Consider the following 24,980-nt stretch of genomic DNA (forward strand, 5'->3'; position numbering starts at 1 on the left):
AAACTGAACCCTTACATTACACCACAAACAAAATTAACTTGAAATGGATTAAAGACTTAAACATAAGACCTGAAACTGTAAAACTCCTAGAAAACATAGGGAAAAAGCTCCCTGACATTGGTTCTGGCAATGATGTTTTTGAATATGACACCAAAAGCACAAGCAACAAAGGAAAAATTAATAAGTGGGGTCATAGCAAACTAATAAGCTTCTGCACAGGAAAAAGAAACAATCAACAGAATGCAAAGGAGCCTAAGGAATAGGAGAAAATACCTGCATCATTTATCCGATAAGGGGTTAATATCCAAAATATATAAAGAACTCTTACAACTCAACAACAACAGATCTGGTTTTGAAAAAGGGCAGAGGAACTGAATAGAATTTTTCCAAAGAAAACATATAATTGCTCAAGAGGTACATGAAAAGGTTAGGGTTAGGGAAATAAATCAGATAAAGAAAATCAAATACTGTAGGATTCCACTTATATGTGGGATCTAAAAAAGCGAACTCAGAGAACCAGGGAGTATAATGGGTGGTTACCAGGGGCGGGGGATGGGAGAAATGGGTAGATGTTGGTTAAAGGATACAAACTTCTAGTGAGAAGATGAATAAATTCTTAGGATCTAATGTACAGCATGGTGACTATGGTTAATAATATCATATTACATAGTTGAAAGTTGCTAAGAGAGTAGATCTGAAATTTATCACTAGAAAAAAGAGATGGTAATGATGTGACATAGTGAAAGTGTCTGCTAACACTATGGTGGTAATCATTTTGCAAAATATGTGTATCAAATCAACAACTTAAACCTACACAATGTTATGTGTTGACTCTATTTCCATAATTCTGGACTATACAAAACCAATAACAACAACAGACTTGGTGTGAATGGCAATATTTCAAGAACAATCATCTTCAAAATGAAATAGAAAAGTTCAGAAAAAATAGGAAACACAAAATAAAATCGGACCATACATGCCAGGCAGATGGGCTAAATGCCCCTCTTGAGAGAGAGATGGTCAAATGGATTTGAAAAAACAGAAAATCTCCTCTTCTCTAGACTCATACTGCCATACTCTTTCTTGATATAATTTACATAATTTTGTTCTTTTAAAAAAAAAGATTTTATTTATTTATTCATGTGAGACAGAGAAAGAGATGGTGGGGGGTAAGGGGGAGGCAGAGGGAGAAGCAGGCTCCCCAAGGAGCAGGGAACCTGATGTGACCTGAGCCGAAGGCAGACGGTTAGCCATCTGAACCACCCAGGTGCCCCATAATTTTGTTCTAGATCAAAGTGGGAGTAAAGTGCTACAGATATGATTAGAAATACTGAGGAAAGCCCTAATCCAGAGTAATCAGAACATACCACTCTGTCTTGAAACCATATCACGCTCTACAGAGACATATATACGTACCTATGGTTTCCCTTTATGGTCATTGTTTATTTTACAAAAATGAGATCATATTACATACACTTTTTCTGCACCTGCAATACATTATTCAACAATACTTCACAGAAATTGCTTTAAGTAGCTGCTCTAATTAATTCTTTTTTAAAGAGGAATTTATTTATTTATTTATTTGACACAGAGAGAGAGAGCGTGCACGCACAAGCAGGGGAACAGCAGAGGGAGAGGGAGAGGCAGGTAAGAATCTTGGATCAAAAGTATATATAGGTTTGGTGGGGCACCTGGGTGGCTCAGTTGGTTAAGCCACTACCTTTGGCTGAGGTCATGATCCCAGTGTCCTGGGATCGAGTCCCACATCAGGGTCCTTGCTCAGTTGAGAGCCTGCTTCTCTCGCTGCCTCTGCCTGCCACTCTGCCTACTTAATGTCTACAGTTGGGAGTCTGCTTCTCCCTCTGACCTTCTCCCCTCTCGGGCTCTTTCTCACACTCTCTCTCTCAAATAAATAAAATCTTTTTAAAAAAGTATATGTATTTAATTCTAAAAATTTACATAGCAGGGGTACCTGGCTGGCTTAGTTGGAGAAGCATTTGACTTGATCTCAGGGCTGTGAGTTCAAGCCCCATGTTGGGTATAGACATTACTTTAAAAAATAAAAATAGAATTTTAAGAAGTAAAATTGATTCTTATTTGGTGCACAGTTTTATGAGTTTTAGCACATATGTCAATGTGTGTAACCACAAGCACAGTCAGGATACAGAACATCTCATTCAATATAGAAAACTCCTGTGATAACCAGTGTTCTAATCTCCATGCCTACACAGTTGCCTTCCCCAGAATGCCTTGTAAATGAAATAATACAGTATGTCACCTTTTGAGACTGGAAGCTAAAGGTAAAGGTGGGAAAGGATAGGTTTCCTTTTTTCCTTTCTCCCTCATCGTGTTTTCCCCAGGGGATAAAAATGGCATGGACCTCAAAACTTACCCAAATAAAACCTCCCAAAACCGAGTTTCCAAAAAGTTATAGTTTCTTAATTCCTCATAGAAAGGGGGAGGGTGGGGCGCCTGAGTGGCTCAGTCAGTTAAGCATCTGCCTTCGGTTCAGGTCATGATCTCCAGGTCCTGGGGTCAGACTTGCTGCTCAGTAGGGAGTCAGCTTCTCTCTCTCTCTCTCTACCCCCTGCCCTTCGCCATTGCTCATTCGCTCACTCCCTCTCAAATAAATAAACAAAATCTTGAAAGAGAAAGGGGGGAAGGAACTTGTGGGAAGGAAGTCCCTGGTTTGGGGGGAGACTCCCCTAGTTTGGTGGGACACACCCCCCGACATCAAATGGCTGGCCCAAATGGAAGAAGCTTAGGGCTAGAGCATTCAAAACCTCCTCACACCCAATTTTATCGAAACAAAAAAATTTTCTCCCCCACCCCACAAAACACAAACACATGCATACATATATGTATTTGTCCTTTTTTACAAAGCAAACAAAAATTCGAAGGCATTAAACTTTAAAGTGAATCTAGAACAAGGGAATGTGAAGTTCCCTCCTGCTCCCCTCTTACTGTGGGGTTAATTGGTACAAGTCCAGCAGAGGAACCTGCCCCAAGGGGATGGCAGAGGAGAAGGACACAAAGGAGCAAAGGATGGGGATGTCCCCCAAGCCAAGCAGCAGATGTGGGCACGGTGCCAGTGAGGACACGTTACTTGGAAATTTCCAGTTGGGATGGGAAGTGGGTAAGAGACATTCATGTAGTCTTCAGCCAATTTCAAGTCAAGTCAGGACAAGGAAAACAGGGGAACGAATGCAGTGTGTGGAAAGGAGAGACGGGATCTTCTGGGGCCCTGTGGTCAGAAGGAGCGCTGCTTACTCAGCTCCTGGACAAAGAGTTCAAGGACTTCCTCATCACTGGAGCTCGGTGCAGAGGGCCAAGCCTCAGAAGTGGCAAATGAAGAAGAGGACCTCACCCTTGGCAACAAGCATATGCTGCTCTCACAGGATCTGCCTACTAGTTTCACTCGGGGCTGGGACTCTAGCCTCTGGCTCGTCCCGGAGGGTCACTTCATCCTTGAGGCATTTCTCCCCTCCTGGCGCTGCTCCAAAGGCGGGCTGCACAACCACTGGGTGAGTGCTTCTGGGGTACTCCCGGCTCAAGGCTCAAGTTGTCTGTTTCCAAGTTTTACCAATGATGGATAGAGCTTCCATAAACATTCCCAGGCAGGTTTTTGTGTGGACATAAGTTTTCATTTTTCTCGGGAAAATATCCAGGAGTGGTCCTGCCGGATCATATGTTAAGTATATGTTTAACTTTATGTTTAACTGTCTCCCACCAGCACTGGGAAGGCTCCTACTGCATATTTAATTTAGACATCTCACTGAGGCTTTTTAAGCCAGGTGTGGAACCCAGTGTGGGGCTTGAACTCACAACCTTGAGATTAAGAGGCGAGTGGAGATCAAGAGTCAGATGCTTAACCGACTAAGCCACCCAGGTGTCCCCTCATGCAATTCCTTATGTTTAGTGTCCTTTCAGGTACTTCTTTGCTTTCCATATATCTTCTTTGGTGATGTGTCTGTTCAAATCTTTTGCCCATTTTTAGTTTTTTTTTTTTTTTTTTTTCTGTTTAGCCTGAGCATTCAGATATGAGATTTTTAAATATTTTCTATTCATCTGGGGCTTTTCATTCTCTTTAACTTTTCATTCTCTTTATCTTTCGTACAGTAAGTTTTAAATTTTGATGAAATTCAATTTATCAATATTTCCTTTCTATGGATTTTGATTTTGATGTCATCAATCAGAAGTCTTCTAACTCTAGGTCATGGTTTTACATTGTACACTTAGATCTATGATCCATTTTCAGTTAATCTTTGCTAAGGTGTGAGATTTAGGTCAAGGTTCATTTTTTTTCATATGGATGACCAATTATTTTAAAACTATTTGTTGAAAAGGCTATCCTTTCTCCATTGAATTGTGTTTCCATGTTTGCCAAAAACGAAGCAGCCATGTACGTGTGGGTCTATCGCTACACTATTCTGTGTCCTTGATCTTTGTCAATATAATGCTATCTTGATTGCTGTAGCTTTATAGACAGTCTTAAAATCAGGTAGTATGAGTCCTCCAACTTAATTTTTCTTTTTCAAAATTGTTTTGGCTTATTCTAGTTTCTCTGCCTTTCCATATAAATCTTATAATATGCTTTTCTCTATCAAATAAAAAATCTTGCTGAGATTTTACTAAGAATTGCATTAAATTTATAGCTGACACCTCCACTCTGCTTCTATCTTCTATCTTCCAATCTGTGATCACTGTATCTCTCCACATTATGTCTTAAATTTTCTTGCAACAATGTTTTACATTTTTTCGTGTGCAGATGTTGTACATTTTGTTAGATTTATGCCTATTTTAGCTATTATAATTGGTATTTTCGTAATTGTGTTTCCAATAGCTTGTTGTTGGAGTATAGAAATATGACTGACTTTTGTATGTTCACCTTGTATTCTGCAATGAAGCTAAACTCACTTATTAGTTCTAGGAGTTTTCTTGTCGAGTTCTTGAGATTTTCTATGCAATAATCATGTCATATTTGGTTTCATTTCCTCACTTTAGTATGAATGCTTTTAAAACTTTCTAGCTTCCTTCCCCAATTTACCTGCTGGCAACTATATTTCAGGGTTCTCAGATAGCTGCTTCATGTGTTCTGTTAGGGATTTTTAGGCATTTGGTGAAATAGACAGGGTAACATGTGCTTATCCCATCTTAACCAGAACCAGAACTTCAAAAGACATATTATTTTTAATTTTAATGGTTTCAACATATGGTTTCAAAATGCTGTACTAGTTATCCAGTAGCATGGTTCTGTAGTGAGATTGAAAAATTTTGGAAAGATTTATATCGTTATTTTAGGGGTGGGAAGAAGGGGCAGACTGTGCACTGAGCCCAGGCTCCACACCCAACACAGAGCCCAATGCAGGGCTTCATCTCATGACCCTGAGATCATGACCTGAGCTGAAATCAAGACTTGGATGCTCAACTGAGACTGGTGTTTTTTTTTTTTTTTTTTTTAATAAGAATAGGAATTTGTGGAGGGGAAGCAAGAGGGCCGAAGAGCAGGGAATCTCATTTCATCTGGTCCCTTGAATTTAGCTAGGTAACTATCAAATCATTCTGAACACCTATGAATTCAATGTGAGATATAAGAAAAGAATGGCTGGAATTCTACCAATAGAAAACTGACCAGTTTTTGCAAGGTAGGGAGTGTGGAGAAGTGAATCTGAGCCAACATACCGGAAAATAAACCATGGGGCAGGAGGGAGCCTCCATCAGCCAGCTACCGGAAAGAGATCCAGCAGTGGACTGCAAAATCAGAACCTTTAGAAGTCTGCTCCAGTGAGGGACTTCCCTGCCTGAAAGGCACTCAGGTGGTGAAGTGGGGCAGAATCCTAGGTGGGACCGTGTGGTCTCAGGATCCAGGGGATCACAGAAAGGACAGGGATGCCTGAGCTGGCAGAGTTCCCAAGCATTGCAGCAGGCAACCAGTTATGGCCAATGCTTGGGTCGCCATAAACCATGAACCACTGCAGGATCCAGCGACTGGCCTCTGTGCGCAGGCCTTGCAAAGGGCAGAAACCCTGCTACCCTCTGCCTTTCCCTGGGAGGGTGTGTGCAGGTGCACACTGCAGGAGCCTGTAGACTTTGGCACACAGAAGTGAAGACTGCTTATTCCTGAGGGTTTACTGATGAGAGGGGACCATGATTTTTCAGATCTGGGGCTGGAGATCAGGAAGCGGCCATTTTTATATTTATCCTCTAAAGAGGCACAGAAAGCCTTCAGGGAACAAAAGCCACATAGAGCAATCTGGAGCAGCTCCCACTGAGCCCTGACAAGGGCAGTGCAACTCTGCCCAAGCAAGGACACCAGAGAATCAGCACAACAGGCCCCTCCCCTAGAAGACCAGCTGGAACAACAGGCAACACCAAGTTCACGGAGCACACAGGACTGCAAAACTCCAGTGCCAGGGGAGAACAGTACACAGAATTTGAGGTTTATTCTCATTATACCTTTATCTTTCAGTTTAAAATTTCCCATTGTTTTTTCTTACACTATTGGTGGGAATGCAAGCTGGTGCAGCCACTCTGGAAAACAGTACAGAGGTTCCTCAGAAAGTTGAAAATAGAGCTACTCGGCCATCAGAAAATGAACTCTTGCCATTTGCACCGACACAGATGGAACTAGAGGGTATTATGCCGAGTGAAATGAGTCAAGCAGAGAAAGACAATTATCATATGGCTTCGCTCATATGTGGACTATAAGTAAGAAGAAGTGCAGATCATAGGGGAAGGGAGGGAAAACTGAACGGGAAGTCATTAGAGAGGGAGACAAACCATAAGAGACTCTTAATCACAGGAAAGAAACAGGGTTGGTGGAGGGGAGGGGTAGGGGGAGAGGTAACGGTGGTGGGCATGAAGGAGGGTGTGGGACATGATGAGCACTGGGTATTGTAGGCAGCTGATGAATTGCTGAGCACTACGTCTGAAACCAATGAGGTACTCTATGTTGGCGAATTGAATTTAAACTTAAGTAAAGCATATGAAATTTATACCCAGACATGTACATGCACAGAGGAAAGACCATGTGAGGATAGTGGTTATCTATAAGTGGTTATCTTAAAGCCAATGAAAGTGGTTATCTATAGGCCAACGAAAGAGGCCTCAGAGGAGACCAATCCTGCTGAATCTTGATCTCAGACTTTTAGCTTCCAGAACTGTGAGGAAGTAAATCTCTGCTGTTGAAGCCACCCATTGTTTGGTACTATGTTATGGCAGGCCTAGCAGATTAAGACTATGTGTGTGTGTGTGTGTGTGTGTTTATGATTATATAATCATGTAGAAAATTTTAACATGGGCTACCTGAACATAAAAAGGTTAGTGGAAGGTGTAACATGGAAGGAAACAGAGAGATAAAAGAGAGGAGGCAGCCAAGTAGACACAAAAAAATCATGTTGTACACCTTAAATATATACAATTTTTATTTGTCAGTAAAGCTGGGAAAAAGGTGTTTTTTTTAATGTACAGTGTGTTGATTAATTTGACTTGAGTTGCTATAGTTGGCAATTGGTTTATATGTGTAAAATTGCATTCCCTTTGTATTTTATGTGTAACTTACCAATTGAGTGCATTTAAAAGCATTTTTTTATTTTTATTTATTTATTTTTAAAGATTTTATTTATTTATCTGACAGACAGAGATCACAAGTAGGCAGAGAGGCAGGCAGAGAGAGAGGGGAAGCAGGCTCCCCGCTGAGCAGAGAGCTCAATGTGGGGCTCGATCCCAGGATCCTGGGATCATGACCTGAGCTGAAGGTAGAGGCTTTAATCCACTGAGCCACCCAGGTGCCCCTTAAAAGCATTTTTTAAAAGATTTTAGTTTTAAGTAATCTCTACACCCAACAAGGGGTTCAAACTTACAACCGTGAGTTCAAGAGTTGCACATTCTACCAACTGAGCCAGTTAGGAACCCTGAGTGCATTTTATATTAGGGATGGACTATGCATATTTGGGTAAATGAAAGTTGTGTCTCATTTGATTTACCCTTTGAAATGCCTTCTAAAAGAAAAAAATATATGCAGTATATGATCATATTTAAGCCTTTAAATAAAACTGTACACATTCATATATATCAATTTTTATTTATTTTATTTTTTAAAAATGATTTTATTTATTTATTTGACAGACAGAGAGAGGGAACACAAGCAGGGGGAGTAGGAGAGGGAGAAGCAGGTGCCTCGCTGAGCAGGGAGCCCGATGCGGGGCTTGATCCCAGGACCCTGGCATCATGACCCACGCCGAAGGCAGACGCCCAATGACTGAGCCACCCAGGTGCTCCTAATTTTTAAAAGATTTATTTATTTGAGAGAGAGTGAGAGAGAGAGCTTGTGTGCAGGGGAGGGGCAGAGGCAGAGGGAGAGAGAACCTCAAGCAGAGTACCTGCTGAGCAGGGAGCTGGACACAGGACCCGATCCCGTGACCTAACTGGAAACCAAGAGTCAGATGCTTAACTGACTTCGCCACGTAGGCGTCTCCAGGTAACAGTTTTTAAGGAAATAGGACTGTCGCACGGCATATGAGTTAACACGTCACCTGTACTTGAGCTCGGCTTTACTTACTGTGCATGATGTTAGAGACCTGGAAGTCTGGGTCGCCCCGCCGCGCAGTCTCTGTGCTGGGGAGGAAGCGCTGCATATTCTCTGTGAGGTACCAGCTCCGATTCTCGTCAAATACAGAAAACAGGATGACGTTTCTCTTGTCTGACATCATCTGTTAATGACACATATTGAAAGAAAGAAATGCTATCAGTATTGTCGCCTAACAATTAGTAGTCTGTGGGGAAATGATGGCACGCACGTGATACATCCATACTGAATCCCTCAGTTCTATTCCAATTTCCCCATCGCACAACTGTTACGCACATAACAGGGCCCGGGTGTAGGCTTGACTAACCCTTTAGAGCAAATGTGGCCTCAGGGTGAGAGGGTGACTGGACCCACTAAACCTAGTTTCTTCTGGACCCAAGGCCATATGCTGGCTGATTTTCTGGTACACTCTGTAGCCTCATTCCCTCCATGTTCAGATTATAGGACTTTCATTCTTTAAAGACCCAAGTGATTACTCAGTGTTTTTCTTGAACAAGTTAGTCAAGTCAAGTAAGATTAATGCCTTTCCTAAACTTCGATCTAGCAAGAGCCCTTCCGCAAAGCTACCAATCTATAAAAAATTAAAAATAGAAAACAGAAATCAAATAACAAGATGGGCCATGAAATGTTAAGTAACACTAATATCTAAAGTTTTCTGTTAAAAAAGTTTAAAGTTCTTTTTAAAAGAGCAGTTTATGCATGAACCAAAATTATGAGTTAGTCACTTGCTAATCGATTCTGTTAAGACTTAATGTATAAGCTTCACTAATATGTATAAATTTCAGTTTGCATAATGTGGCACTACAGAACCTAAAATGCTGAGGAGAGGACATTAGAAAATATAGAGTTACATTTCAGTCCTCTTCCAAAAAATTGGTGGAAAAACTATAATTAGGAAAAATTTGTCAGGAAAGTACTTTCCCAAGTTTATGCTTTTTGGGTTTGTATGCCACAGGTTTTAAAATTCACATGCTTTACTCTCTAACCCAAGGAAATGTTCTCAGACTAGTAAAGATCCTATGTAATAAATAACCAAACTGACATGTGGTCCAGCCTCAGCAATACAGCTATGAGTCATTCTGATCTAAGCAATGAGCTTCTGCAAAGTACTAGGCTTCTTCCATTTAAAAAAAAAAATTTGTTTATTTGTTTTGAGGGGGGAATGGCAAAGGGAGAAGGAAAGAGAGAGTCCTAAGCAGACTCTGCATGAAGCACAGAGCCTGACATGGGGCTTGATCTCACAACCCTGAGATCATGACCTGAACCAAAGTCAAGAGTTGGATGCTTAACCAACTGTGCCACCCAGGCTTTCCTTATGCAGACATTTTGGTTTCTTTTCTCAAAGCAGCATAAGTGGTCTAAATTCTTTAAACATTTCTGAAACATTTTATATCTTTCCCTGTATTTTTCTCAACAAATCCTATTGAATTCCCACTGCACGCCATGCACTATGCTGGATGCTGCAGATATGTTCATTCTGAGGTGTCTCTGAGTCACCCATCATGAGACATCGGGGGGGGGGGAGTCTAGATTTTGACACAGATGCATGGGTCATATAAAAATGAGTAGTAGTTCAGCATGTAAAAACAAGCAAGATCAGTTACAGAAAGTGGAATTTTAAATTTTTAAAGTTTTAGTTATATAAGTAATTGCTACATCCAATGAGGGGCTTGAACTCATGACCCCAAGATCAAGAGTCACATACTCCTCCAACTGAGCCAGCCAGGCACCCCAGAAAGTGAAATTTTAGACTGGAAATGAGTATTATAGAAATATAATAGGATAGGCTCCCCTATCTATCCAGCAGGCAGGTTTATTAAACCGAACTAAATTCAGAAACAGTTGTGAGAAACCCAGTTCGTTTCTTTTATTGGCCAATACTGCAGACTACTAAATTTTCTGCAGACCACAGGGGGGCATTACACTGAGAAAGTATAGGAAATAGCTGGAAGTTCATATGCATCATCAGTCCATCAAACCCAGAACTTGGAAAGACAAGAACCCACCTGATTTCCTCTTTGATCTACAGATTCTTTGTAGCAGATGAGGAGAGGGCCAATGAGTCCTGAAGCTAGATCTCTCTCCAGATTAATGAAGCTTGAGTAATATCGGGTCAGGCACCGAGGATCCGATTTCGTTGGCCCATCTTCTACAGTCACTGTCCATTTATACTTGAATATCTCTCCTGGCAGAATTGGCATATCTTTCAAATGTTTCACACCTACCCACGCCCAAACCACAAAACACCATGATTAGAGTGTAACAAGCCACATATTGGTAAATTAGATAAATTGGTAGATTAGAGTGTAACAAGCCACATATTGCTAAGTCATGTTGTTATTTCAAGGGCTTTACAAATGTATACGCACATGTGAGGCTTCTCAATAAATTGAAACTAAATTTGCAGCTATTATAAGTTGAAGATTCACACATTGTTTTGCAGTTAAAGTGTGTCGAGGATTTCAAGTTGTATTACAAAGCTGTAGTGATCAAAACAGTATGGTTCCAGCACAAAAACAGACACATAAATCAATGGAACAGAATAGAGAGCCCAGAAATGAACCCTCATCTCTATGGTCAGCTAATCTTCAACAAAGCAGGAAAGAATATGCAATGGGAAAAAGGCAGTCCCTTTGACAAACAGTGTTGAGAAAACTGGACAGCAAACATGCAGAAGGATGAGACTGGACCACTTTCTTACAGCACACACGAAAATAGAGTCAAAATAGATTAAAGACCTCAGTGTGAGACAGGAATCCATCAAAATCCTAGAGGAAAACACAGGCAGCAACCTCTTTGACCTCAGCCGCAGCAACTTCTGGTTAGATACATCTCCAAAGGCAAGGGAAACAAAGACAAAATGAGCCATTAGGACTTCATCAAGAAGCTTTTGCAGAAGAGAAGAGTCCAAGATGGTGGAGACGTAGGAGTCCTCAATTTCATTTGGTCCCAGGAATTCAGCTACATAGCTATCAAACCTTTCTGAACACCTGTGAACTCAACCCGAGAGCAAAGCAAAGAACAGCTGCAACTCTACAAACAGAAGAGCAACCACTTTCTGCAAGTAGGAGGTGCAGAGAACTGAATCCGAGATGATATTTAGGAAGACAGACTGCAGGGGTGGAGGGTGCAGGCAGGGAGCCTCTGTCAACCAGCTCCTGGCAAGTGATAGACCAGTGGAGGACAAAATCAGAACTTATAGAAGTGCGCTCCACTGAGAGACGTGTGACCCCTGCAGGCTCACAGGAAGACCAGGGGTGCCTGAGTGTGGCAGAGCTCCCATGTATTGGACCGGGGAAGCCGGCTACAGAGACGGAGCTGAGGAGTGGGCTGCAGGAGTTTGCTGGGTTTGGAGACTCCAAACGGGGTCATGTGCCACAGATAGAAATGGCCGGTCACAGGCCCAGTGAGCACGGAGTGTGGACAGAGACCAGGGAGACACAAATGAGGATTGACTGCTTTTCTGTGAGGGCACATTGAGGAGTGGGGCTCTGAGCTCTCAGCTCCAGCGCCAGTGATTGGGAGACCGCCATCTTCATTCCCGTCCTCCAAAGCTGTATGGAAAGCGTTCAGGGAACAAAACTACCTAGAGCAAACCTGCGCAGAGTACTCAGCCTGGCCCCAGGCAAAGATATTTGAGAATCAACAACAGGCCCCTCCCCCAGAAGATCAGCTAGAACATCCAGCCAAGAACAAGCGTACTGATTGATGAGAACTGCAAAACTTCAGAACTACAGGAATACAGCACCTAGAATTCATGGCTTTTCCCTCCATGATTCTTTAGTCTTTCAAAGTTAATTTTTTTCTTTCCTTTTTGAGCCAATTTCTTATTTTATCAACTCCTTTTAAATTCTTTTTTAATTTTCATTTTTACAGTTACATTTTATCCCTTCATTGTATTTAATCTTATTTTGTGTATATATATATATAAGTTTTTCTTTATTTACAATTTTGGGTTGTAGTTTCTTCTAACAGACCAAAATATACCTAAAATCTAGTATATGGCTCTGTTCTATTCATCTGTCTGGTCATATTCTGCTTTTTGTTGTTGTTTTTTTCTTTTTCTGCATCCTTTTTCTGTTTTGTTAAAGTCTTTTTAAATTTTCATCTTTATAGTTACAGTTTGTCCTTTCAATGTATTTAATTTTATTTTCATATGTATAAGTTTTTCTTTCTTTACGATTTTGGGATGTAGTTTCTTCTAACAAACTGACCAAAATATACTCAGGAGATACTGTATTGCTCTGCTCTGCTCTTATAATGCTTCCTTTTTGGTGGTTGGGTTTTTTTTTCTTATCTTTTAATTTCTATTTTTATAGTTATATTCTATCTTTTCATTGTATTTAACTCTATTTTTATACATATATAAGATTTTCTTTCTTTATAGTTTTGGGATCTAGTTTTCTAACAAATAGACCAAAATACACACAGGGTCTGGGATATTGCTCTATTCTGTTCACCTGTCTAATTATATTCTCTTTCTTTCTCTTTCTCTTTTTTATTTCAGTTTCAGGTCTCTTCTGATTTATTTAGTGTATATTTCTCAGGGTTGTTGTTGCCATTTTAGTATTTTGTTCTCTTGCTCATCTATTCTTCTCTGGATAGAATGACAAGATGAAAAAACTCACCTCAGAAAAAGAACAAGAGGCAGTATGGACTGCCAGGGACCTAATCAGTACGGATATAAGTAAGATGTCAGAACTACAGTTTAGAATAATGATTATAAAGATACTAGCTGGGCTTGAAAAAAGCATAGAAGACACTAGAGAATCACTCCCTGGAGAAATAAAAGAATGAAAACATAATCAGATCAAAATAAAAAAGGCTATAAATGAGATGCAATAAAAAATGGAGGCTCTAACTGCTAGGATAAATGAGGCAGAAGAGAGAATTAGTGATATAGAAGACCAAATGATGGAGAAAAGAGAGGCTGAGAAAAAGAGAGACAACTACCGGATGACAGGGGGGAGAATTCAAGAAATAAGTGATATCATAAAGTGAAACAATATTAGAATATTTGAGATCCCAGAAGAAGAGGAAAGAGAGTAGGGACAGAAGGTATATTTGGAGCAAATTATAGCAGAGAACTTCCCTAATCTGGGAAAGGAAACAGGCATTAAAATCCAGAAGACAGAGAATCCTATTCAAAAATCAATAAAAATAGGTCAATGCTCCGACGGATAATAGTGAAACTTAAAAATCTCAGAGACAGAAAATCCTGAAAGCAGCTTAGGACAAGAGGTCCTTTTATTTTTTAAAAAGATTTTATTTACGTGACAGAGAGAGAGACAGCCAGAGAGGGAATACAAGCAGAGGCAGTGGGAAAAGAAAAAGCAGGCCTCCCGCTGAGCAGGGAGCCCAATGCAGGGCTCGATCCCAGGACCCTGGGATCATGACCTGAGCCAAAGACAGATGCCTAACAACTGCACCACTCAGGTGCCCCAGGACAAGAGGTCCCTAACCTACAATGATAGAAACATTATATTGGCAGCAGACCAATCCATAGAGACCTGGCAGGCCAGAAAGGACTGGCATGATATATTCAGGGTCCCAAATGAGAAAAATAAGCAGCCAAGAATACTTTACCCAGCAAGGCTGCCATTCAGAATAGAAGGAAAGATAAAGATCTTCCAGGACAAAAAGAAACTAAAAGAACTTGTGATCATTAAACCAGCCCCACAAGAGGTAAAAAAGGGATCCTATAGCAAAAAGAGAGCCCAAAAACAACACAGACCAGAAAGGAACAGAGATACTATACAGAAACAGTGACTTTACAGGTAATACAATGGCACTAAATTATATCTTTCAATAGTTACTCTGAATGTAAATGAGCCAATCAAAATGCCCCAATCAAAAGACAAAGGGTATCAGATTGGATAAAAAAGCAAGACCCATCCATATGCTATTGGTAAGAGACTCATTTTAGATCCAAAGACACCTCCAGATTGAGAGTGAGGGGGTGGAGAACCATTTATCATGCTAATGGACATCAAAAGAAAGCTGGAAAGCAATCCTTCTACTTAAACCAAAGACTGTAATAAGAGATGATGAAGGATATTATATCATAATTAAATGGTCTATCCAACAAGAAGAACTAACAGTTGTAAATCTGCCCCTAACATGGGAGCAGCCAACTATATACACTAATTAATAACAAAATTAAAGAAACACAATGATAATAATACAATAATAGTAGGGGACTTTAACACCCCATTCACTGAAATGGACAGATAATCTAACCAGAAGATCAATAAGGAAATAAGGGCTTTCAATGACACACTGGACCAGATGGACTTCACAGATACATTCAGAGTATTCCATCCTAAAGCAATAGAATACAGTCTTCTCAAATGTAGATGGAACATTCTCCAGAACAGATCACATACTGGGTCACAAATCAGGTCTCAACTGGTACCAAAAGTCTGGGATCATTCCCTGCATATTTTCAGGCCACAATGCTTTGAAACTTGAACTTAATCATAAGAGGAACTTTGGAAAGAGCTCAAATACATGGAGGCTAAAGAGCATCCCACTAAAGAATGAATAGGTCAATCAGGAAATTAAGAATTTAAAAAATTCATGGAAACAAATGAAAATGAAAACACAACTGTTCAAAACCTTTAGGATATAGCGAAGTTGGTCCTAAGAAGGAATGACATAGCAATAGAAGCCTTTCTCAAAAAATGAGAAAGATCTCAAATATACAAGCTAAACATACACCTAAAAGATCTGGAGAAAGAACAGCAAAAAAAGCCTAAACCCAGCAGGAGAAGAGAAATAATAAAGATTAGAACAGAAATCAGTAGACAGATCAAATGAAACTAGGAGCTTGTTCTTTGAAAGAATTAATAAGATTGATAAACCCCTGGCCAGACTTACCAAAAGGAAAAGAGAAAGGACCCAAATTAATAAAATCATGAATGAAAGATGAAAGATCATAACCAACACCAAAGAAATACAAATAATTTTAAGAACATATTATGAGCAACTATATGCCAACAAGTTAGGCAATATGGAAGAAATGGATGCATTCCCAGAAACATACAAACTACCAAAACTGAAACAGGAAGACACAGAAAATCTGAACAGACCCATAACTAGAAAGGAAATTGAAGCAGTAATCAAAAATCTCCCAGTAAATAAGAGCCCAGGGCCAGAAGGCTTCCCAGGCAATTCTACCAAACATTTAAAGAAGAACTAATACCTATTCTTCTGAAGTTGTTTCAAAAAACAGAAATAGAAGGAAAACTTCCAGACTCTATGAGGTCAGCATTACCTTGATCCCAGAACTAGACAAAGAACCCACCAAAAAAGAGAATTACAGACCAATATCCCTGATGAACATGGATACAAAAATTCTCACTAAAATACTAGCCAACAGGATCCAATAGCACATTCAAAGGATTATACACCACAACCAAGTGGGATTTATTCCTGGGCTGCAAGGCTGGTTCAATATCCAGAATCAATCAATGTGATACATTACATAAATAAAAGAAAGGACAAAACCATGTGATCCTCTCAATAGGTACAGTAAAAGCACTTGACAAAGTACAGCATCCTTTCTTGATTAAAACTCTCCATAGTATAGGGATAGGGGGAACATACCTCAATATCATAAAAGCCATATATGAAAAGCAAAAACAAACAAACAAACAAAAAAACCCAGACACATGAACTACTGGACTTCATCAAGGTAAAAAGCTTTTGTACAGCAAAGGAAATAGTCAAGAAAACCAAAAGACAACCAACAGAATGGGAGAAGATATTTGCAAATGACATATCAGATAAAGGACTAGTATCCAAGATCCACAAAGAACTTATCAAACTCAACACCCAAAGAGCAAATAATCCAATCAAGAAATGGCCAGAAGACATAAACAGACATTTCTGCAAAGAAGAAATCCAGAAGGCCAACAGACACATGAAAAAATACTCAAGATCACTCAGCATCAGGGAAATACAAATCAAAACCACAATGAGATACCACCTCACACCAGTCAGAATGGCTAAAATTAACAAGTCAGGAAACAACAGATGTTAGCGAGGATGCGGAGAAGGGGGAACCCTCCTACACTGTTGGTGGGAATGCAAGCTGGTGCAGCCATTCTGGAAAACTGTATAGACGTTCCTTGAAAAGTTAAAAATAGAGCTACCCAATGACCTAGCAATTGCACTATTAGGTATTTACCTCAAAGATACAAATGTAGTGATCCGAAGGGTAGGTGCAACCCAGTGTTTATGGGAGCAATGTCCACAATAGCCAAATTATGTTACGAGCCCAGATGCCCATTGACAGACAAATGGATACAGAAGATGTGGTGTGTGTGTATGTGTGTGTGTGTGTGAGAGAGAGAGAGAGAGAGAGTGTGCAAGTGAGCAATAGAATATTACACAGCCATAAAAAATGAAATCTTGCTATTTGCAATAACATGGATGGAACTAGAGGGTAGTTAAGCGAAATAAGTCAATCAGAAAAAGACAATGATCACAGGTGGATTTTAAGATATGTGAAATTTAAGAAACAAGAGAGGATCATAGGTGGAGAGTGAAAAATAAAACAAGAGGAAACCAGAGAGGTAGACAAACCATAAGAGAGTCTTAATCATAGGAAACAAACTGAGGGTTGCTGGAGGGGAAGGAGTGTGGAGGGACTGGTAACTGGGTAATAGACATTAAGGAGGGCATATGATGTAATATAACTGGGTATTATGTAATATATGAATCACAGGTCTGTACCTTTGAAACCAATAATGCATTATATGTTAATTAATTGAATTTAAATTTTAAAATGTTTTTAAAAAGATAAAAAGCTTCTGTATAGCAAAGGAAACAAGAAAACTAAAAGAGAACCTACTGAATAGGAGAAGATATTTGCAAATGACATATATGACAAAGGGTTAGTATCCAATAGATAGAAAGAACTTACAAAACTCAACACCCAAAAAATGAATCATCCAATTAAAAAATGGGCAGAAGACCTGAACAGATATTTTCCAAATAAGACATCCAGATGGCCAATAGACATATGAAAAGGTGCTCATCATCACTCATCATCAGGGAAATGCAAATCAAAGCTACAATGAGAGATCACCTCACACTTTAAAATCAACAACACAAGAGACAACAAGTATTGGCAAAGTTGTGGAGAAAGAGGAACCCTCTTACAATGTTGGGAATGCAAACTGATGCAGTCACCCTGGGTAATAGTATGGAGGTTCCTCAAAAAATAAAAATAGAGCTACCCTACGACCCAGCAATTGCACTATTAGGTATTTACTCCAAAGATACAAATGTAGTGATCTAACACCCCAATGTTTATAGCAGCAATGTCCACAATAGCCAAACTATGGAGCAAGCCCAGATGTCCATCGACAGATGTGGGGTGTGTGTGTGTGTGTATGTGTACATACACATATGGAATATTACTCAGCCATCAACAAGGATGAAATCTTGCCATTTGCAATGACATAGATGGAGCTCGAGAGTATTATGCAAAGCAAAATCAGTCAGAGAAAGACAAATGCCATAGGATTTCACTCATATGTGGAATTTAAGAAACAAAACAAACAAGTGAAGGGAAAAAGAGAGGCAAACCAATACAGACTCTTAACTACGGAGCACACTGATGGTTACCAGATGAGACGTAGGTGGGGGAATGAGTGAGATAGATGATGGGGATGAAGGAGGGCAATTGTCCTGATGAGCACTGGGGGTTGTATGGAAGTACTGAATCACTGCATCATACATTTGAAACTAATATAACACTGTATGTTAACTATATTGGAATTAAAATTAGGAAATAATAAAAAATAAAATTAAAACAGCATTGAGACACCACTTTTTGCCCACCGGATAGGCAGGATTTTTAAAAACTGTCAATGTCTAGGGACACCTGTGTGGCTCAGTCGGTTAAGTGTCTACTTTCAGCTCAGGTCATGATCCCAGGGTCCTGGGGTCAAGCCCTGAGTCGGGCTCTCTGCTCAGCAGGGAGTCTGCTTCTCCTTCTCCCTCTGCAGCTTCCCCTGCTTGTGTTCTCTGATTCTCTGTCAAATAAATAAATAAATAATCTTTTTAAAAAAACTATCAATGTCTAGATATCAATAATGTGGGAAATTATACTTTCATATATGAGTAGTAGGAGTATGAATTATAACTTCATTTGGGGACAAAAGTGTGGCTATCTATTAAACACAGAAATACATATACCATGACTCAGAAATTCCAGTTTGACGTCAGTGAACCTGAAGATAGGTCAACAGGAAATATCCATTTTGCAGATAAGATGGAGAAAGAAAAAAATATGGTGAAAATATTCAGGCCTGTGGGCCAATACCAAAATACAATTCATGTAATTAGAGACCCAGGAAAGGAGACAGAGAACAGGGTAGAATTTTTTTTTGAGGAAATAATGACCATGATCTTTCCAAATTTGTAAAAATATAACTTTATGGATCCAGGAAGATCAGTATACAGCAAATAGGATAAATATGAAGAAAATCAAAGTCAGAAAATAATAACATACAGGTGAAGAATAATTCAATGAAATCTAAATTTAGCCATTATGAAGGCCAGAAGATAGTAAAACAAGATTTTTCAAAGTGCTCAAAGGAATAAAAAGCCCTCTCAACCTAGAATTCTCCATCTAGCAAAATTAGCCTTCAAAAGTGAAGACAAAATAGACACTTCCAAATAAAATAAAACTAAGAGAATCTATGTCTAAGCATACTTGCACTACAAGGGATGCTAAAGGAATTCTTTAGATTGAAGAGAAATGATCTGAATGGAAGTGATGCCGGATGGAAATCTGGATCTTTAGGTTCATAAGAAGCACTGGTAATCCTAAATAACTGAGTGAATATGAAGGAGTATTTTCCCCCATAATTTTCTAAAACTACGTACGACTGTTTAAAGCAAAAATTATAGCATTTTCTTGTGTGTATTGTAAAGTATACAGATGTACTACATACGGAAATTTCAGCACCAAGGACGGTGACCATCCAGTACACGCCAACTGTGGCAGGGCCCAGTATAACTTTAGCACTCTTGAGCGTGACCTCATATATATCTACAAGTCAGCAGGACTTAATAAAACTGATCTACCACTTACCTTTTGGCAATCTCCCTGAGTGCAAAGGGCTGACATCAGTGATCCCATGAGGGTAGATGTTATAAGGCCGGCTTGCTTGATTCTTAAATATTATCTGAAAGTATAAATGAAATACATGATCAAGTCCTCAAGCAACTAGGACTGACAGGAAAAGTGTGGATTATCTATCTTTGGAAGACAAAAGCAACTTTATATCCAGATTATAGGGGTTTGAGCCTAGAGAGACTTTCCATAACATTGCTCAGACAGCTACTTAGGTGTTTCACTAGAGGCCCGTTACCATTTCCTTAAAGTTATTTCAATTGTTTCAGGATATATCCCTTGCACATTCTCAAACTAATTGAAATTTGAATGTCTGCTGAGGGCACCACTTCCCCTCAGTCTTATTCCACCATTTGGGTACTAAATTCCCCAAGAGTGAAGAGGAAAACGGTGACTCAGGTGATAAAATCTTCACTGAACGAGCAGGCACGACCAGGATTACAGGGTTAAGGACGGCTGGCAGTCAGCGTTATCTGATTGCATGAGCTTTAAATGGGAGGAGTGCTGGAAGAGCAGGAACACTGGAGCAGCAATTCAGAACACTGAACAGATCAGCGCAGTCCCTAGATCTGAGGCTGGGTACGATATGAGGATGGAAAACCAACTTCCAACTGCATTCTTGTCTTAAAACCCACTCACTTGGTAAAACCCATTAAAGAGCTGATTCCTTGCCTGCGCTTAGGCAGCAGAATGATTTAGAAGAAAAATCACGCAGCTCTGCAATCAGCCTTTTAAAATTCATGATCACAAACCTCAAATGATCACTCAAGTTACTGAGGTATCCTGTTAGGGTTTCCTAGAAATTCATCTTCCCACTTACTTAGTTGATTAATATTTGGTTTCGGATTCTCTCTCTCAGATGCTTCTGTTTTCACTGAGAAAGGAAATTCCTTGTCCTCCTACCATCAAATCAATCCACCTATATGCATGTGGGATTCAACTCCTAATGCCAGCATCTCCTTTTTCATGCAATAAAGTTGGAGCATCTTCCATTTTAAGAACTTCCCTTTGAACAGAATATAGAGCCCAGAAACAGATCCATACAAATACAGTCAAATGACACCCACATGCAAAAAAAAAAAAAAAAAGAAAAAAGAAAAAAAGAGAGAAAAAGAAACTAGACATAGACCTTACACCTTTTACAAAAATTAAACCCAAATAATTACATACCTACATAATTTTTAAAGAACTCTTCTGAATGTGAGCTGTCTCTACTTCCCCATTTATTTGCCTATTTAACTATTTACTAATATCAGTAATGATTCATGGATATTTATTTTATACTTTGGGGTTTAATCCAATACTACTTTATTTTATTGTTCAAATTCTTCCACCTTGGCCATTAGAAACTTTGTAAGTTGACTCCTGTGTCCTTTGACATTGTCCTATTCTTTTATTTTTGAGTACTTTTTTAAAAAAGATTTTAGGTGCCTGGGTGGCTCAGTTGGTTAAGCAACTGCCTTCGGCTCAGGTCATGATCCTGGAGTCCCAGGATCGAGTCCCACATCGGGCTCCCTGCTTGGCAGGGAGTCTGCTTCTCCCTCTGACCTCTCCCCTCTCATGCTGTCTCTCCCTCTCAAATAAATAAATAAATAATCGTTTAAAAAAAATAAAAAAAAATTAAAAAAAAATAAAAAAGATTTTATTTATTTATTTGACAGAGAGAGAGATCACAAGTAGGCAGAGAGGCAGGCAGAGAGAGAGGGAAGCAGGCTCCCCACTGAGCAGAGAGCCCGAAGCGGGGCTCGATCCCAGGACGCTGAGATCATGACCTGAGCTGAAGGCAGATGTTTAACCCACTGAGCAACCCAGGCGCCCCTTATTTTTTGAGTACTTTCTTATTATATTCAGAATTATACTGATGTCTCCAACTCTAATCCAGAATCACATGATTTATTCTAGTCTGATTTTATTTTATTATTTTTTTAATATTTTATTTTTATTTATTTACTTGACAGAGAGAGAGAGAGAGAGAGAGATCACAAGCAGGCAGAGAGGTAGGCACAGGGGGAGAAGAGGAAGCAGGCTCCCTGCTGAGCAGAGAACCCGATGCAGGGCTTGATCCCAGGACCCTGGAATCATCACCTGAGCCAAAGGCAGAGGTTTAACCCACTGAGCCACCCAGGCGCTCTAGTCTTATTTTATTATTACCCTTTTCAGTAATGAGAAATATGACTCCAACCAAGCATCATCCATTTACTTAATCTTCAAATAGTAACAGTTTTGTCTATTTCTTTCCAATCTGAAAACTTTTTCTCCTGAGAACACTGGCTAGGGTTTCTATTAAAATATCAAATAGAGATAGGTTCTATCCTGATCTTTAACAGAAGTATTTACCCCAAAGATACAGATGCAGTGAAAAGAAGAGCCATCTTTACCCCAATGCTCATAGCAGCAATGGTCACAGTCACCAAACTGGAAAGAGCTGAGATGCCCTTCAATGGACAAATGGATAAAGAAGATATGGACCGTATATACAATGGAGTATTCTGCCTCCATCAGAAAGGATGAATACCCAACTTTTGTATCAACATGGAAGGTATTGGAGGAGATTATGCTGAGTGAAATAAGTCAAGCAGAGAGACTCAAGTATCATATGGTTTAACTTACTTGTGGAGCATAAGGAATAACATGGAGGACATTAGGAGAAGGAAAGGAAAAGTGAATTGGGGGAAATCGGAGGAGGAGATGAACCATAAGAGACTGTGGACTCTGAGAAACCAACTGAGGGTTTTGGAAGGGATGGAGTGGGGGGTTGGTGAGCCTGGTGGTGGGTTTTAAGGAGGGCACTGTTGCATGGAGCACTGGGTATGGTGCATAAACAATGAATCTTGGAACATTGAAAAGAAATTAAATTAAAAAAAGAGTAGGATTTCTGAGTTTCACTACCAAGTATGATGGTGACTATAGGTTTTCCGCACATCTTTATTAGGATAAGGATGTTGTTGCAATCCCAATTTTTTATGACTTTTTATTATGTATTAATCATTTTCTACATATAAGACCATGTCATCTGCAAATAAAGACAGTATTATTTCTTCCTCTCCAATCCAAATGCCCCTAATTCCTGTTTTTTGTTGTTGTTGTTGTTGCTATTGTTTTGTTTTTGGCTTTAGCACTGGTTTCCAATACAACATTAAATAGAAGTGACAAGAGTAGACCATTAATTTTTTCCCCAGTCTTGGGGGGAAAACAATCTTTCACCATATAATAAATTTTTTTAGATGTTCTTCATCAAATTAAGGACCCTGCCTTCTAGTTGCTAGTTCACTGGGACATTTTTCATCTTGAATGGGTAGTGGATTTTGTCAAACTGTTTTTCTTCACCTATTACATGATCATGTGCTCTTTGTTCTTTATTTGATTAATATGGTATATTGCCTTAGTATTCGTATATTGAACTGTCCTGCATTATTGTGGAATAAATCCCACTTGATCATGGCATATATTCTTGTAAAATTGTTGCTAGATTTGGTATACTAATGTATTGTGCAAGATTTTTGCATCTCTATTCATGAGGGATATTGCATTATAGTTTTCTTTAAAATTTTGAGACTTGTTGGGGCACCTGGGTGGCTCAGTCGTTAAGCGTCTGCTTTTGGCTAGGGTTATGATCCCAGGGTTCCCTGGGATCCCTGCTCGGTGGGAGGCCTGTTTCTTCCTCTCCCACTTCCCCTGCTTGTATTCCCTCTCTCACTCTCTCTCTCTCTGTCAAATAGTAAGTAAAATCTTTAAAAAAAAATAAAATTTTGAGACTTGTTCTATGGCATAATGGCCTATCCTGGAGAATGTTTCATGTGCACTTGAGAAGAATGTGTTTACAGATAAAAAGAGATCAGCCATTTGTCAATAACTGTTGAATTTGAGTGATGGGTCCAAAGAAGTTTATTTTGCTATTCTACCTGTAAGTATGTTTGAAAATTTTCACCTAAGAAGTAAAAAATAATCCTCAAATTCTTACATTAATACAAAAGTTTAATAGGATTCAATAAGATATCTGAACATAACTTATATAAATAAAGAAATGAGGTAGAGCTATATATCTTGACATGAAATGTTGTTAAATTAAAAAAAACAAGGTAGGGAATAATTTACATAGTGCTCCTGTTTTTGTTTAAAATATGAACATAAACACATATATTTAAACACTATTTTTGGAAGAGGATATTAAAACTGACAGTAATGACCACCTATCAGACTATGGGATTAGAAGTCTGGGAGGGAGAAAAATTTGCCTTTCACTGTGTATATTTTTTTTTTTAAAGATTTTATTTGTTTATTTGACAGAGAGAGATCACAAGTAGACAGAGAGAGAGAGAGAGGGAAGCAGGCTCCCCGCTGAGCAGAGAGCCTGATGTGGGACTCAATCCCAGGACCCTGAGATCATGACCCGAGCCGAAGGCAGCGGCTTAACCCACTGAGCCACCCAGGCGCCCCTCACTGTGTATATTTTTTGCATTTTGAACTATTTTTACTGGATAACCTAACAATAAGTAAATAAAATTTACGAAGAAAAATTGTACAAGGATAGCAGATTAAAATGTTGAAGAAGTACAATCAGGGAAGACTTGCTGTACAAATATCAAAACACAGGACAAAGTTGCAGTCATCAAAACAGTGTGGTAAGAGATCAATTAAAGAAAACAGATTTTAGCAATTTAGCATATAATAAAAAAGGGCATTTTTAAATTGGTGAAGAAAGGATCAGTTGGCCCAGTTAGCTCTCATTTGGGGAAATCCTTATTTGACACTATACATTACAATCTTTACTTGATGCTATCAACTACAACCAAAAGTAACTTCTAGAGCAATTAAAATCCTTATTGTAAAAATAAAACTATAAAAGTATAAAGAATAAAAGACTATTTTTATAATCTGGAGATGATTAAGGCATTCCAAGGCAGAAATGATAAATGAAAAATACCCAGAAAATTATAAATAAAAAGACTGATAAAAGATCTTGACTACTGTAGGGGTGCCTGGGTGGCTCAGTCAGTTGAGCCTCTGTCTTCAGTTCAGGTCATGATCCCTGGGTCATGAGATCAAGTCCCGCCTCAGGTTCCCTGCTCAGAGGGGAGTCTGCTTCTCCCTCTCCCCATGCTTCTTCCCCCTGCTCATGCACGTGCTCGCTCTCTCTCTCAGATAAATAAATAAATAAATAGGGCGCCTGGGTGGCTCAGTGGGTTAAGCGGCTGCCTTCGGCTCAGGTCATGATCTCAGGGTCCTGGGATCGAGTCCTCA

General features: G+C 39.4%; 1 protein-coding gene across 1 annotated transcript in view; it reads right to left on the bottom strand.

The window, feature by feature from the left end:
• Window positions 1-24,980, bottom strand: part of LOC111139148 (coagulation factor VIII) — a 128,782-nt gene that overhangs the window by 66,963 nt on the left and 36,839 nt on the right. Inside the window, 3 exon segments of the mRNA XM_022491305.1 lie at window positions 8,561-8,711; window positions 10,594-10,808; window positions 19,698-19,791. Coding sequence (XP_022347013.1) covers window positions 8,561-8,711; window positions 10,594-10,808; window positions 19,698-19,791 — 460 coding nt within the window.

This window comes from Enhydra lutris, unplaced genomic scaffold, assembly GCF_002288905.1.
Source record: "Enhydra lutris kenyoni isolate GAN:26980312 unplaced genomic scaffold, ASM228890v2 scaffoldscaffold96, whole genome shotgun sequence".
In the NCBI taxonomy this organism is placed as follows: domain Eukaryota; kingdom Metazoa; phylum Chordata; class Mammalia; order Carnivora; family Mustelidae; genus Enhydra; species Enhydra lutris.